General features: G+C 36.6%; 1 protein-coding gene across 1 annotated transcript in view; it reads right to left on the reverse strand.

Annotated features, from left to right (window-relative positions):
- The window catches only part of LOC150103097 (putative ATP-dependent RNA helicase TDRD12), a 623,943-nt gene that overhangs the window by 307,502 nt on the left and 303,364 nt on the right, over positions 1–13,077 (reverse strand). Inside the window, exon 14 of the mRNA XM_090397898.1 lies at positions 2,027–2,264. Within this exon, the coding sequence (XP_090254024.1) occupies positions 2,027–2,264 (238 nt within the window). The remainder of the gene's footprint in view (positions 1–2,026; positions 2,265–13,077) is intronic.

Raw genomic sequence — 13,077 nt, forward strand, 5'->3', positions numbered from 1 at the left:
ATTATGTTATAAAACACTTTAGTACACTAACCACGTTAATAAAGCTCCAATAATATACCAAAATTAAACACTTAAGTCCATTAAATTGAATCCAAAACACCAATAAATCAACAAAAAACACATATCTCTCAGGAGCTCTCCGATAGCACGTCCGTTCACCAGCTAGCCTCGACACCGACTCAATGGTCACCGACTCATATAATGACTTATTCATGAAAGAAAATCTCAGGTTCTCAGACAATCTATCTAATTGTAACTAAATAATCACTTAAGCTATTTTCAACAGATCAATTAATCCAATTCTCGTAGGCTCAACACAGTCATATAAATTAACAACCTTCCAGTTCCCCAGATTAGACTATAATATACCAAAATTCTATCATGGACATAATTCAGAAACAATGAACTTCTAAAATTACAACATTTAGCCTCTAAGTAATACACTATAGTCCAGACAGTTAAAAAGGGTCCTATCACATATAAGGTTAGCACTTTCACTCGCTCTAGTCCTGCTCTCAGCATGAAAGACAATAAAAGTTTCAACTTTACTGACCATGTGGGCTTAACATCAATCTTTGTTTATAATAAATTTAGTTTAATCCTTTATCCAAGTGTGAGCAAACAAAGTTTGTGCCTGAAAATATCTTTAGGACTGAGGTAAGGTAAACACCAGGCAACTCACAGCAAAGATGGATCAAGCTCCCAACTCCTTGTCTCAGTATCTCCCAATGGGAGATACTGAGACAAGGAGTTGGGAGCTTGATCCTCCTTTGCTGCCAGTTGCCCGGTGTTGTACTACCTTATCTCAGGCCTGAAGATATTTTCAGGCGCAAACTTTGTTTGCTCACACTTGGATAAAGGATTAAACTAAATTTGTTATAGTCTAACCAAGTGAAAAATAAACTTTTAAACATCAACCTTTGTTGTTTCCTTCCAGTTAGTTTCCTAGGTCTGCTACCTGTGATTTCCTCCAACTTCTTACCACCAGTGATTACGATCACGAATCACCGCTATTCCTATAACTTTAACGGCACCGCTTCGACAGATAGGCACATACGACTCAGCATAAAGCTGTGGTCTCCGCTGGCTGCATGGTTTTGCCTCTGATGCGCTTGAAACAGATCGCTACCTGACTTTGTAGCCATTGTTGACCATCCTTCTAGTCGTCACTATGAACTGCTTCCATCGGAACACACTTTAGAGGGAGAGAGACACCACGAAGAACATAGGACCAAGAGAGAGCTATATTCGCTGGCAAATCCTTATACATCCCCTTGTCCGCTTTCCCAACTACATCACTGGTTGCTCACGACACCCAACTCTTTTTTGCACACTCCCCCACGCCTCTCCCTGATATGCTCTCCATCACGTGGGTGCCGTACACGTGTCTCAGACTTTGCATTGCAATGCCCTGGGATCATTGTTGAAAAGCCGATTAGGCTAAAGTGGATTTGGTTTAAACTTTCTCCTTCTAAAGTAACCTTCACTAAGACCTTTTAGATTCTGGTATGTTATTTATAAGACGGTTTACAATTTATCACTTATAAAGTTCCGTTAATAAAATATTAATACATTCAAGTTTTCACTTACACCTTATGTACAAGCATTTCCTTTTTATAGAGTTTTTAGATCCTTTGTTAAATCTGGAATGAAAGGTTCAATTTGTTAGTGAGCATTTCATTCAAGATTTAACTACGTAATGATAAAATAAGTAAGAAGTATTTCTTCTTCTTCTTCTTCCTTTCCAGGCTTACAGGACTGTTCCGGACTCAATTTCATCTTTTTAAAGGTCATCCTCTGCATTTTACTCTTACATATTCATTCGAGAATGAAATAAGTACGAAGTAAATAAAGTAATGATTTTAAAAAATTTAGCAGAAAAAATAAATACAAAAATTATACACACAATATTGATTAAACTACAGTATATGCTGTAAATCTATAAAATTTATGAATATTAATTTATAAAACTGTTTATTTAAAAGTAAATTTATAAAAATAAATTTAATACAAATGATTAACCAACCTAGCAAAACAGCACTCTGCTGCTCAGTCCCACAGACACGGATATAAACTGGGACATGAGCATATATAGCAGCTTCCATAAATGAGGTCATGAAAAGAAGTTGATTAGTCAAGTAGGTATTAACAAAAGAAGTTACTCCTTTAGTCCAATGTTCAGAGCAAACCATTACTTGCACAGGTGCTGAGAAAATCTTGCGTAACTTAACATCACAAAAAAACTGCGTCATAATTTTGGTCATCTAAAAATTTATAAAATATATAAATACATTAACATCATCTGGAAAATATAACAATAAATATCAATCAATGCACTTTATATAAAAGATACAATAACAAACTATAAGTCAGAAAAGTGTAACTATCAAAACATCTGCCCATGTAAAATACCTGCTAGACTACTACAACTACTTTTATGTAGTAAGCAGTTTCAAAAATCCTGCATTCCAAGTGAGAAATAGGTAGGAATGGTTGGAATTATAGCCAAGGCAACTGATGATGTAAGATCAGTGTATTATGTCTACTGATTGTGTGTGTTCTCAGAAAAGACGATCAAGTTTTCTTCCTGCCAATCTACAAACAGCTAACTCATTTTAGTTGAAAAGCCTTTTTGACTATGATGGAACATGATGAGTAAATCATACTCGATGTTGGTATAATAAGCAGTTAAGCAGAATTAACATAAGGCAATAGTGAAAATGCACGATGCTGGAAATGTTTCTTTCTTTCTCTCTCTCTTTTGAGAGAGAGAAATGTGTATATGCTTATGCTAGAAGCATCATATATCAATGGTGGTTAGATATCACCAACAGCATTGGTGAGATCTAACTGACAAAAGAAGATATGTTTCAGGAACAGAATATGACAAATTAAGTGTATTCATGTAGATAAAATAAGCTTGGCGGATTACTGCTAATGACTGCAGAAGAATTAACATCAACCAGAGTAGAAACCTCCAATAGTGGTATGAGTAACACAGAAAATGGATTAGAGGCAGTTTGTTGTAAAATAGAGGTTAATACACCAAAATACATAATTAGGTACTACTGCAGACAAGAAGCATCTAAAGAAGACTGTGAACTGCACAGACAGATAAATCTTATGGATACAAGGAGGACTTGTCATGATGGGTGATAACAAATATGGGGGTACAGAATGAAAGGAGCAGTAGGTATGTAAGGTGAAAGAGAATTTATAGAGTAACTGAGGAACATCTATCTTAAACATCATGTAATAAAAGGACCTGAGGTGCAAGAATGTTGGGATCTAATAATATCCGATAATTCCACTACAGAGAATCATCCCCATAATGAGAGTAATAATGAAATTTTGACTTGGGAAGTGAAATACATGAGTGCTTTGACTAAGAAGCGGTAGTATACATGGAACTATAAGGCATAAAGGCACATGGTTATAATAAACCAAGAAAGCAGCTTGAAGCCTTGGCTTAAGGGCTATATTTGATAGAATCCCTGCAGCCAGCAGAATAAATTACACAAAAGTTATTATTAAAACCAGACCTCCGTGGAGTCTAAAGAGGTAACAACCTACTACCAACTCCAATTAAAATGCCTCAATTATATTCCCTCCTTTTCTCCTATTCACAAATGTTTGCAAACTGCATTCCCTCAATCTGTCCTCAATTCCCACATCCCCAAGACTACTTAGGAGCTTAGTCTTCTCTTGACCCTTTCCAAAGTATCCTCATCAACATGAAAACCAGAGGACCAAATCTGTGCACGATAATCAATGATCGAGACTTTATACAATGGGACAAGAACCTCTTTGTGCATGTTAAAGTGCATCATTGCCATAATCTGATTTAATGTCTTCCCAACCTGTGCAACGTGATCTCCGATATGCATATCATTGTCCGCCACACTCCAAGTTCTCTTATCTACTCAACGTCCTCCAAAATTTCCACATCAAGTGTATACTTTACATCCTGTTGTTGCCTACCAAATTTCAAAACCTATACTTAGCAATATTGAATTGGCAGTTCCATACTGTTGCCCACTCATACAATCTGTTCAATTCCTACTGTAAGCCACAATACATCTGCTTGATTCCTCATCACTCTGCCCAGTTTTGCATCATCTGCAAATGGTTGTATCTTCTTCTCTTTCTTCTCTCCTGTAGTCCTAAACGGACCGTTGGGTCAGTCATGGCTGGTAGGTGATATTTTTTGTTAGCCTCCTCCAATCATCTCGGTCTCGTGTTCTCGATTTCAGTTGAGAAAGGGAGGAATTTGTCCATTTTAATCAAGGGCAGCCCCCCCCCCAACCCTTGGTCTCTGAATGATTCCTTCTAGTGCTTACTTTGGAATGCCATTAGCCTTCTTCACATGTCTGAACCATTTCATCTGTCTTCTTCTGATGACTGTCAGAATATTTTCTCTTTTCCCCCATCTATTGAATCAATCAGTTTTTGGACATTTTCATTGGTTTCGTGAGTGGTATAGGAAATTCTTGAAAGTCTTCTGTAAGTTTTCATTTCAAATGACAGGAGTCTCCACTCATCTTCTCTCAATAAAGTACAGGCCTCACAAACATACAAGAGGATAGAATTCACCAAGGTGTCAATTAGTCTTAGTCTGGTTGTGATTGCTATTCTGTTATCTCCTCACAATGGTTTTAACTTCTGTAGGGCCACGGTTGCTTTAGCAATTTGGTATTTAATGTCAGTTTTTGAACGACCATCTTGACTTAACATGCTTCCTAGATAAGTGAACATGTTTACATTCTCGATTTGTTTGTTGCCAATTTGTATCTTTAAGAATTCAATGTCTGATTTTGAGGTTATCATTGTTTTTGTTTTTTGTAGGTTTATGTATAATCCATATTTTTTTAATGTTTCTAAAACGCGACTGGTTATCTCTTGTAATTCTTCTTCACTTTCTGCCAGAAGATCGATATCATCTGCAAAACGTAAGTTATTTATTCTTCCAGTGTCATATTCATGAAGAGCTTCATCTATGACATATTCCAGAAAACAATTAAAAAGAAGAGGGGGCAAGATGCATCCCTGTCTTACCCCCATTCTGTCCAGAACGGTTCACTGCTGTAATTTTTAATTTCAATTCTCATATCAGATGAAGAATAAAGAGATTTAATAATCCTAATGATTTTGTTGTCAATACCATAATGTTCTAAAAGTTTCCATAATGCCTCGTGCCATATTGAGTGAAAAGATTTTTGAGGGTGACAGGTTATTTTGTTATGTTCTATGTATTTTTCGCCTAGTATGTGAATTGTAAAAATACGGTCAATTGTACTTCTGGACTTCGAAACCCGCTTGTTCATTTGAGAGTCTGCTTTCTACAGGAATACCTCGATTATCGCGGTTTGTGATTTGATACCAAAATTCCAATTATTGCGCTCCAAATTTGAATTATCGCAGCTGCGAGATGCCACTCTCCAGGTATCGCTCCCTTGTAGAGATTTGTTTTTATCCGATGGTGCCTGCACACCACTCACCAGTAACTGTCTGCCTTTGCCTGAAGTACATGTGGATATTTATTTCTCTTCTTATTTATCCCTACAATGAATGCTAAAAGAAACAAGGATGATATCAAGTCTACAGCTATCAAGAAGAAACGTAGAGTGATCAACTTAGATAATAAGTTGCATATGATAAATAAGTATGAAGCAGGCATAACCAAAGCCAAAATTGCAAGAGAGAGTACGGTCTAAATCAGAAGTCGGCAACCTGCGGCTCCAGAGCTGCATGCAGCTCTTTTCGTTATTAGACGATGTATCTAAACATAGAAGTAAAAAGAAATATTTTGTAGGTCAAATGACCCCTAACCATATGTCGATACTCAAAAAACGTCAGTTTACATTGGGCGCAGTCAGCCAGGCATAGCGCTACTTTGTAGCAAAAATGAATCACTACAAATTAAATTAATTTGTAGCAAATGGCGATCGCTATGGTAGCACTACGATCGAGTAGTTGGCTTGGACACATTTATGACGTCACACTAGGCTAGCACATGTAGTGCTACGGTAGCACTTGCCTGTCGAACGTGCCCATTGTCTTCACATATAGTGCAGGTGTGGTATGTAAATCTGCTCACTTTGATAAAATAAGTAAAGGTTTTGTAGTGGACGTTGCCGTGCTTTTATTTTCTGGTGATTGTGTTAGGTAACGTGAATATTCTAACATTCAATTAAATATTAACAAAATAAAAATATTTTTATAGTATTTAAAATGTCAACAAAGAAGAGAAAGATAGAAGAACATGGGAGTTTAAAAGTGAATGGACCGAAACCTATGCATTTGTAGCAAATACAGCAGGATTTCCAATGTGTTTAATGGCATGAAAAGCTTTCAAATAAAAAAAAAACCAAATATACAAAGATATTTTTTAAATAAACACGATACATTGACAAAGCATATCCACGGGGAGATGAAAGAAAAACGGCAGTAGAAGAGTTGCAACACAAAGTAAATCTAACTAAATGTTCATTTTCCAAATGGATAAAAGAATCAAGAAATACAACTATTGCTAATTTTGTGGCTGTTCAAGAAGTTGTTAAACGAGGAAAACCTTTTACGGACGGTGAATATGTGAAAGAATGTTTTATTAAAATGACCGAATATCTTTTCTGCGATTTTAAAAACAAAGCGGAAATAATTACAAAAATAAAAGACATGCCATTATCTGCTAAGATTGTAAGGGACAGAACTATACGAATGGCAGAAGATATAACAAATCAGCAGGTTACAGATCTAAATTCAACACCAGGATTCTCCATTGCCTGTAGCGAATCTTGTGATGCGGATGACATTGCACAGATTGTACTTATTTGTAGATAAACTCTCAAGAACCTCAGGAAGAATTACTCGATATACTGCAACTTACAAGACAAACTCGTAGAGAAGACATTGAATCTGCTGTTACCACTTGCTTGAAAAGTTAAGGGTATTAATATTAAAATAATATCTATTTCGACTGATGGGGTGGCGAGCATGAAAGGTACAAAAAAAGGTTCTGTTTCTTTATTTAAGAAACAAATTTTGCATGATGTGTTTTCCTTTCCCTGCATAATCCATCAAGAGATACTTTTTGCACAAACTTTTCCAAAAGAGATAACAGTAGTGATGGATTTGGTTGTAGAAATTGTTAACAAAATAATGGCAATACCGCTACATCATCAGAAAAAATTTTGTGAACTTTTTAAAGAAATCAATTGCAAATATTCCGATCTTCTAAGTAAAGGGGATAAAAATCCCTTATTGTTTTTTCAGCCAGTATGCGAAACTCTAAGATCGAAAACTACGATCTAAATGTTTCATGCCGACGAATCCAAGCACTTGGAACTGTCGGCGGATCCAAGTACTTGGATCTGCCGACAGTTCGTTGGCATGAAACGTTTAGATCGTAGTTTTCTATCTTAACGAAAGGACACCTTGATCCAGCCAATGGATCAAGGTGTCCTTTCTTTTAGGCTTACACGGTGATCCAATGTAAGCCTAAAAGAAATCCGAAAATTTGAAAGCAAAAGGAAAATCCGAAGAGATTTTCAATAATGATATTTTTTACAATGACAAAGTTGATATTATCATACATATATATGCAATTAGCTTTTTTCTTTTCTTTGGTACATATTTCTTACTGTTAATATTTCATTAGCTGATACAAATAACACAATAGAATACCAATAACCATGAGAACATACTTATTATTATTATAATTATGGGCAACTCCAAGAAGTCCTTAGACTCATCAAGGGAAGCTCTAAACATCATGTCAAGAAATATTTAGCATTCACACAGCACCTATCACTTTGCTTGGAACTCATTCAGTCATGGCACCCACAACAGACTCCGGCAACTTATTCCACTCATTCACCACTTTCCAAGTAGAAAACCTGGTTCTAATACTTGCTAACTACACTCTTGCTCAGTTTACATGCAAATGGCCCCCCAGTTCTCCCACCACCACACCTGTTCTGAAAAATTTCCTCTGAATTAATCTTATAAAAACTCCTCAGTAATTTGAATGTGTCAATCATATTATCCCTTTTCTGCCTATCAACCAGTTTCACAAATCTTCAACCTATTACTAATCTTCTGTCATACTATGCTTGTCACTGTTGTAGCCTACACTACTCATGCATCTGACGATTACTCTCTTGTATCTCCTCCATAATGTTGTCATCACCAAGAAACCCTGCTGCCCAAATCTGCGTGCAATAGTCAAGATGGGGATCTTAACAAGGCTCGATAACGAGGAACGATAACCTGCTTGTCTCTGTTTATCAAAGTATTCTTCAGTAATCAAGTAATCTGATGATGCTCCTTAGTCACTTTTGCTGTGTGCCCCTAAACTTGAACTCCCTATCCACTAACTCTCCCAAGTCTCTGGCTTCATCAATTTCCTGGAGTACAGTTCTACCAGTGTGGTATATAGCTGGTAATATTCTCACCCTAAAATGCATAACTTTAGACTTTGCCACATTAAACTGACATTCATTTCTCTTTGCCCAGTCTGCCAATTTATCCAAATCATCCTGCAGAATTTTGACATCATCTATATTAACTATATAGTCCAGTAGTATCACTGTAAGCCCATTACTCTCATCTAATTCAGGCATCACTGTATTATAAAACAGTGAGCTAGTTACTGAGGAATGATCTACTCTTCACAAAACCATGCTCCCCTCCATACAGTATCCATTTCCATCTATCCATTCCTGTATTTTGCTCTTGACCAACTTCTCCAATACTTTGACAATGACTCCTAATATGCTGATTGGTTGGTAATTTGCAACAGCATCCTGGAGCCTCCTTTATGCAATGGAATTATTTTCTCCTCTTTCTATCCCCCTTGGGACTAACCTAGAGCTGAGACTTAGATTCAACAATATGGTCAAGGGCACTGACAAATCCTTTGCGGCTTCACATATGACTTGAGCTGGTACACCATCCAATCCCACAGATGTATCATATTAAGGTTCTATAATATGCTATTCACCTCCATTTCATTCACCTCAGTTCCTGAATGAATCAAAGTGTCCACTTAGTAATTCTACTATTTCGACTGATTCAGTTACCTTCCTACCATCGGTATTCCTCAAAATCATTCTGCCATATACATTTTTTTCTTTTACTGGCAGCACATCTTAAGAACTGTTTGGGAATCTCTTTAGCCTGCTTTTGCTTTCCTAATTACCCTTCTGGCCTGAGCTTTGTATTGTTTGTGTGCCTGCAGGTCGCCTTTCTCCTTAAATTCCCTCCACAATTGTTCTTTTTTTTGCAAGTCAAGCTTAATGGTCTTATTCGTCCATTTATCACCCACCTCATTTACTCTCCTGACTCTAGATATGCAGTCAGCCATTACCTCCCTTAAATATTCCTTTACCACTTTCCATGCACTATCAACATCCAGCCTTTGCAGGTTTACATGCCATGGCACTGATCCAACCAATCTCTTAAGGTTGTCATACTTACCAACAGGGCCGAATCAACACCTTCTTGGGGCTCCCCAGTGAGAAGAGAAATAGGAGCCCCCCCCCTTCACATTTCCTAATGTTCAGTAATAATAATGATCTTGGATACAGACAGTAGGGTTTTTTCTGCCAGTTTATCTGGCGTTTTTCATCCCATAAGCAGGCAAACCAGCCCTGTAAACATACGCTTCTACAGTCAAAAATATATCTCCCCCTGCCAGCAGCAGACTAGGCGACAAGTCAGTTGGGAGTGGTACAAACAAGAAGTTGCATCTAAGTAACACGCGGACTCTGCATAGGAAGCGGGAATAAAATGTAATGAAAGAAGAAGTAGTAATAATAAGATACTCGTGATTTTGAAGTCCGAAGTAATTCCATTGCCGGATGTGAAAGCGATATTCAAAACAAAAATAACGAAACAATTCACTCCTTCCCACCCACATGCTTCCCCATAGCAAAACTAACATTATAAAGTACTTTTCTACATTCTGATGTGACAAAATCATGTATTAGGTCATCAAAGTTAATATTTTGTAAAATTTCATGTTCAATGATCATTAAACTTAGGTGGTTTAATAGTGACTGTGCCATGCTGTTTCTTAATTCATTTTAAGTCATTTCATTTTAGAAAATGAATGTTCACCGCAGGCATTAGTAATCATCATTGAAAGAAAAATCCTTATAGAGATTTCCATATTAGGAAATACTGAAAATATATGTTGATTATGTATATAAGCATAAATTTTGTTAATGGTAACACAGTCTTCTTCATTTGTGGTTAAAGTCTTATCACCTACGTTTGCTTTCTTCACTGATTCTATATCCATCATCATGTGTGACCTAAACTGGAGACAATCCATGATTAGTTCTGTAGAAGTAAGGTCTTCGTTATAGAAGTGGCCTATATCATCACAGTGAGTTTTTATGCACTGATCATCTAAAGCAGCTGTGGCCAACTTCATTCTATGCGAGAGCCAATATATGATGAGTGGTAGTGTCACGGGCCACACACTTTTAGACAGAACTTAGATAAAAATAAACTCTGCATTTTTTCAAGGCAATAGTTATATGTATTGAATTACTATATTTGTTAAATCATTTTACTACTGGGAGAACAATATAAAATACTTGATTGATTTAAATATAAGTTATTAAATTAAATTTAATTACATATTTCTGTTTTTTTTTACATGTAACACAACTTAATGAGAACACTGGGCGTTCATGTGTGGCAACAAGTTCATCAAAGTCGATTTTCAACGATGATGATGATATTCGTAACAAATCCTGAAGGTGGTCATCAATCGGTTTTTTGTGACGATTTAATCACCCTCATATTTGAGAAAGTTCATTCACATATGTATATGCTTCTAAACATAGATGCAATTCCCAAGCTGAAATCACTCAATGCGGGATATTTTCCCCTTGGTACCAGTTTCCAAAAGTCAATGCCTATCTCCACCCTTGACTGGAAAAAGGGAATCACTTTGAAGGTCACACAACTCTAATTGAATAGTGTCATGCTGCTCTGAAATGTTGCATTTCATTGGGTTGTTAAATGTCGGTTGTGGCCGCATGTCACTGAAAGTCAGAAAATCGCTTACTGAATTGCTCCAAAAGTTGGTGTAACACTGGCACAGAAAACTTGAAGTCAATGTCATGGCTCTCCTCCATCAACTCCCTGCAGGAAGGGAAATGTACCAAGTTTCCTCTGGCTAGGGTGAATTTAAAAACCTTCAGTTGACTTATGAACCCACCTAGGTGTCCAACTAAATCTGAGATTGTTTTGTTATGTCCCTGTAACTTCCCGTTGAGTTCATTCATTTATGTGGTGTGTGATGTCTGTTAGAAAGGCGAATAAGCTGTAAAATGAGGATCACATAGTTTTGTGTTTAGTTCTTTGTCTTCTCGTGTTCCTCTAAAAAACTGTTTTATATCCTTCTTCAAAGCAAAAAAACGTTTCAAACGGTTCCCTCTGCTTAGCCAACGTACTTCTGTGTACAACACTAAATCTTCATATTCTGCCTCGATTTCTGTTAGAAAAGAAAGAAACTTGTGGTGTGTCATGGCCCAATTTCCATCCTTATATAGATTCACACACACTTCATTAGTTTTCATAACATCCTCTATCTCCAGAATTTTACCACACAGAGCCTCCTGATGTATAATGCAGTGCAATATAGGGCAATAGATTCCAGCCTTCCTTAGTAAGCCAACTAAGCCTGCTTGAGTACCACACATTGATTTGATGCCATCTGTCACAATAGCTGTGAGATTGTTGATGTCACCAATACCATTTACATCCTTCATAATGCATCATAAATGTCTTGACCTTTGGTTGTGTTATGCAATGACTCTAAGGCTAGTAGCTCTTCATTAATAACAGTCTTTGGAAACAGTTCGAATTAGAAGTTGAGCTGTATCTGCTATGTCAGTTGATTCATCCAGAGCCAATGAATCTGTAATAACACTTTTTAATTTATTTAATATGTGAGAATCTATTTCCTCGACTCCTTTTGTTACAGTTTGTTTTGATAGTGGGACGCTTTCAAACTCACTGGCAATTTTATCTTCCTCCTAATGCACATGCCATTTTCACAGAACAGTGTTTCACAAATTCACCATCAGATAATGACTTTTTTTTTTTTTTTTTTGCTATCTCTGAGCTTACAACAAACGATGCCAAGAGCGAGTTTTTTTGTATTGATGTTGGTTTTGTAAAAATAGATTTCTGAGCACTAACCTCTCTCTTCAAATTACGTACATTTTAGTATGTACTTGTCCAACGTATTCTTGATATTTAGCGGCATGGGGCTGTATGTAGTGGCATTTAAGGTTATATTCCTTGTGCACAGACAATACTTGCAAACACACAAGGCACTGTGGTTTGTTGTCATTATTGTTTATAATCAGAAATTCGTTTTCCCATTTTTCCTGAAATGTCCTGTTTTCTTCACAGATCTTACATTTCTTACTCATAGTACACAAAGGCTGAAGTAACTGCTCAGGGAGACACAAACTGCAACAATAACACTGTTAACTGTGAAACTGAGTCTCTGAAACTGATCACTGTAACCAGAGCAGAGCAAGTGACTTTCAATGATGCGTTACTCTGGAGCGCATAGAAATCTACCACTCCCACCACTACAACTCGCAGAGAAGCAATAGATTTTATAAATTGAGTAATATTTTTAAAGCAATTTTGATTCCGTGTTGAGAATATAAATTGTTTCCGTCATCTGAAATAACGAATATAACTATTTTCTGATTGATATAACTAGTATATCAATCAGAAAATCTGCAATCGAAACTAATAGATAAATTGATAATACATATAATTTAATATAGTTTTTATTCTGCTGTGGACTGCACAAAATAACGTTACAGGCCGCATGCGGCCCACTGTTGGCCACTATGATCTAAAGTATGAAGAGTTTCTAAGAAGCCAAATTTATTAACAATTTCTTCATACTGTTTTTCTCGCTTATCCAAACTAGTTACCAAGGAATCTATGATCGGTAAGTATGTGTCCACTCTAAATTTCCTGCTGCCCTTAAGTTGCACGTCTGAGTCGTCTGTGTTTCTATCACCATCTACAAAT

This window comes from Typopeltis vanoorti, chromosome 9 (assembly GCF_054136105.1).
Source record: "Typopeltis vanoorti isolate ZY-2024b chromosome 9, IOZ_Tvanoo_1.0, whole genome shotgun sequence".
NCBI lineage: Eukaryota > Metazoa > Arthropoda > Arachnida > Uropygi > Thelyphonidae > Typopeltis > Typopeltis vanoorti.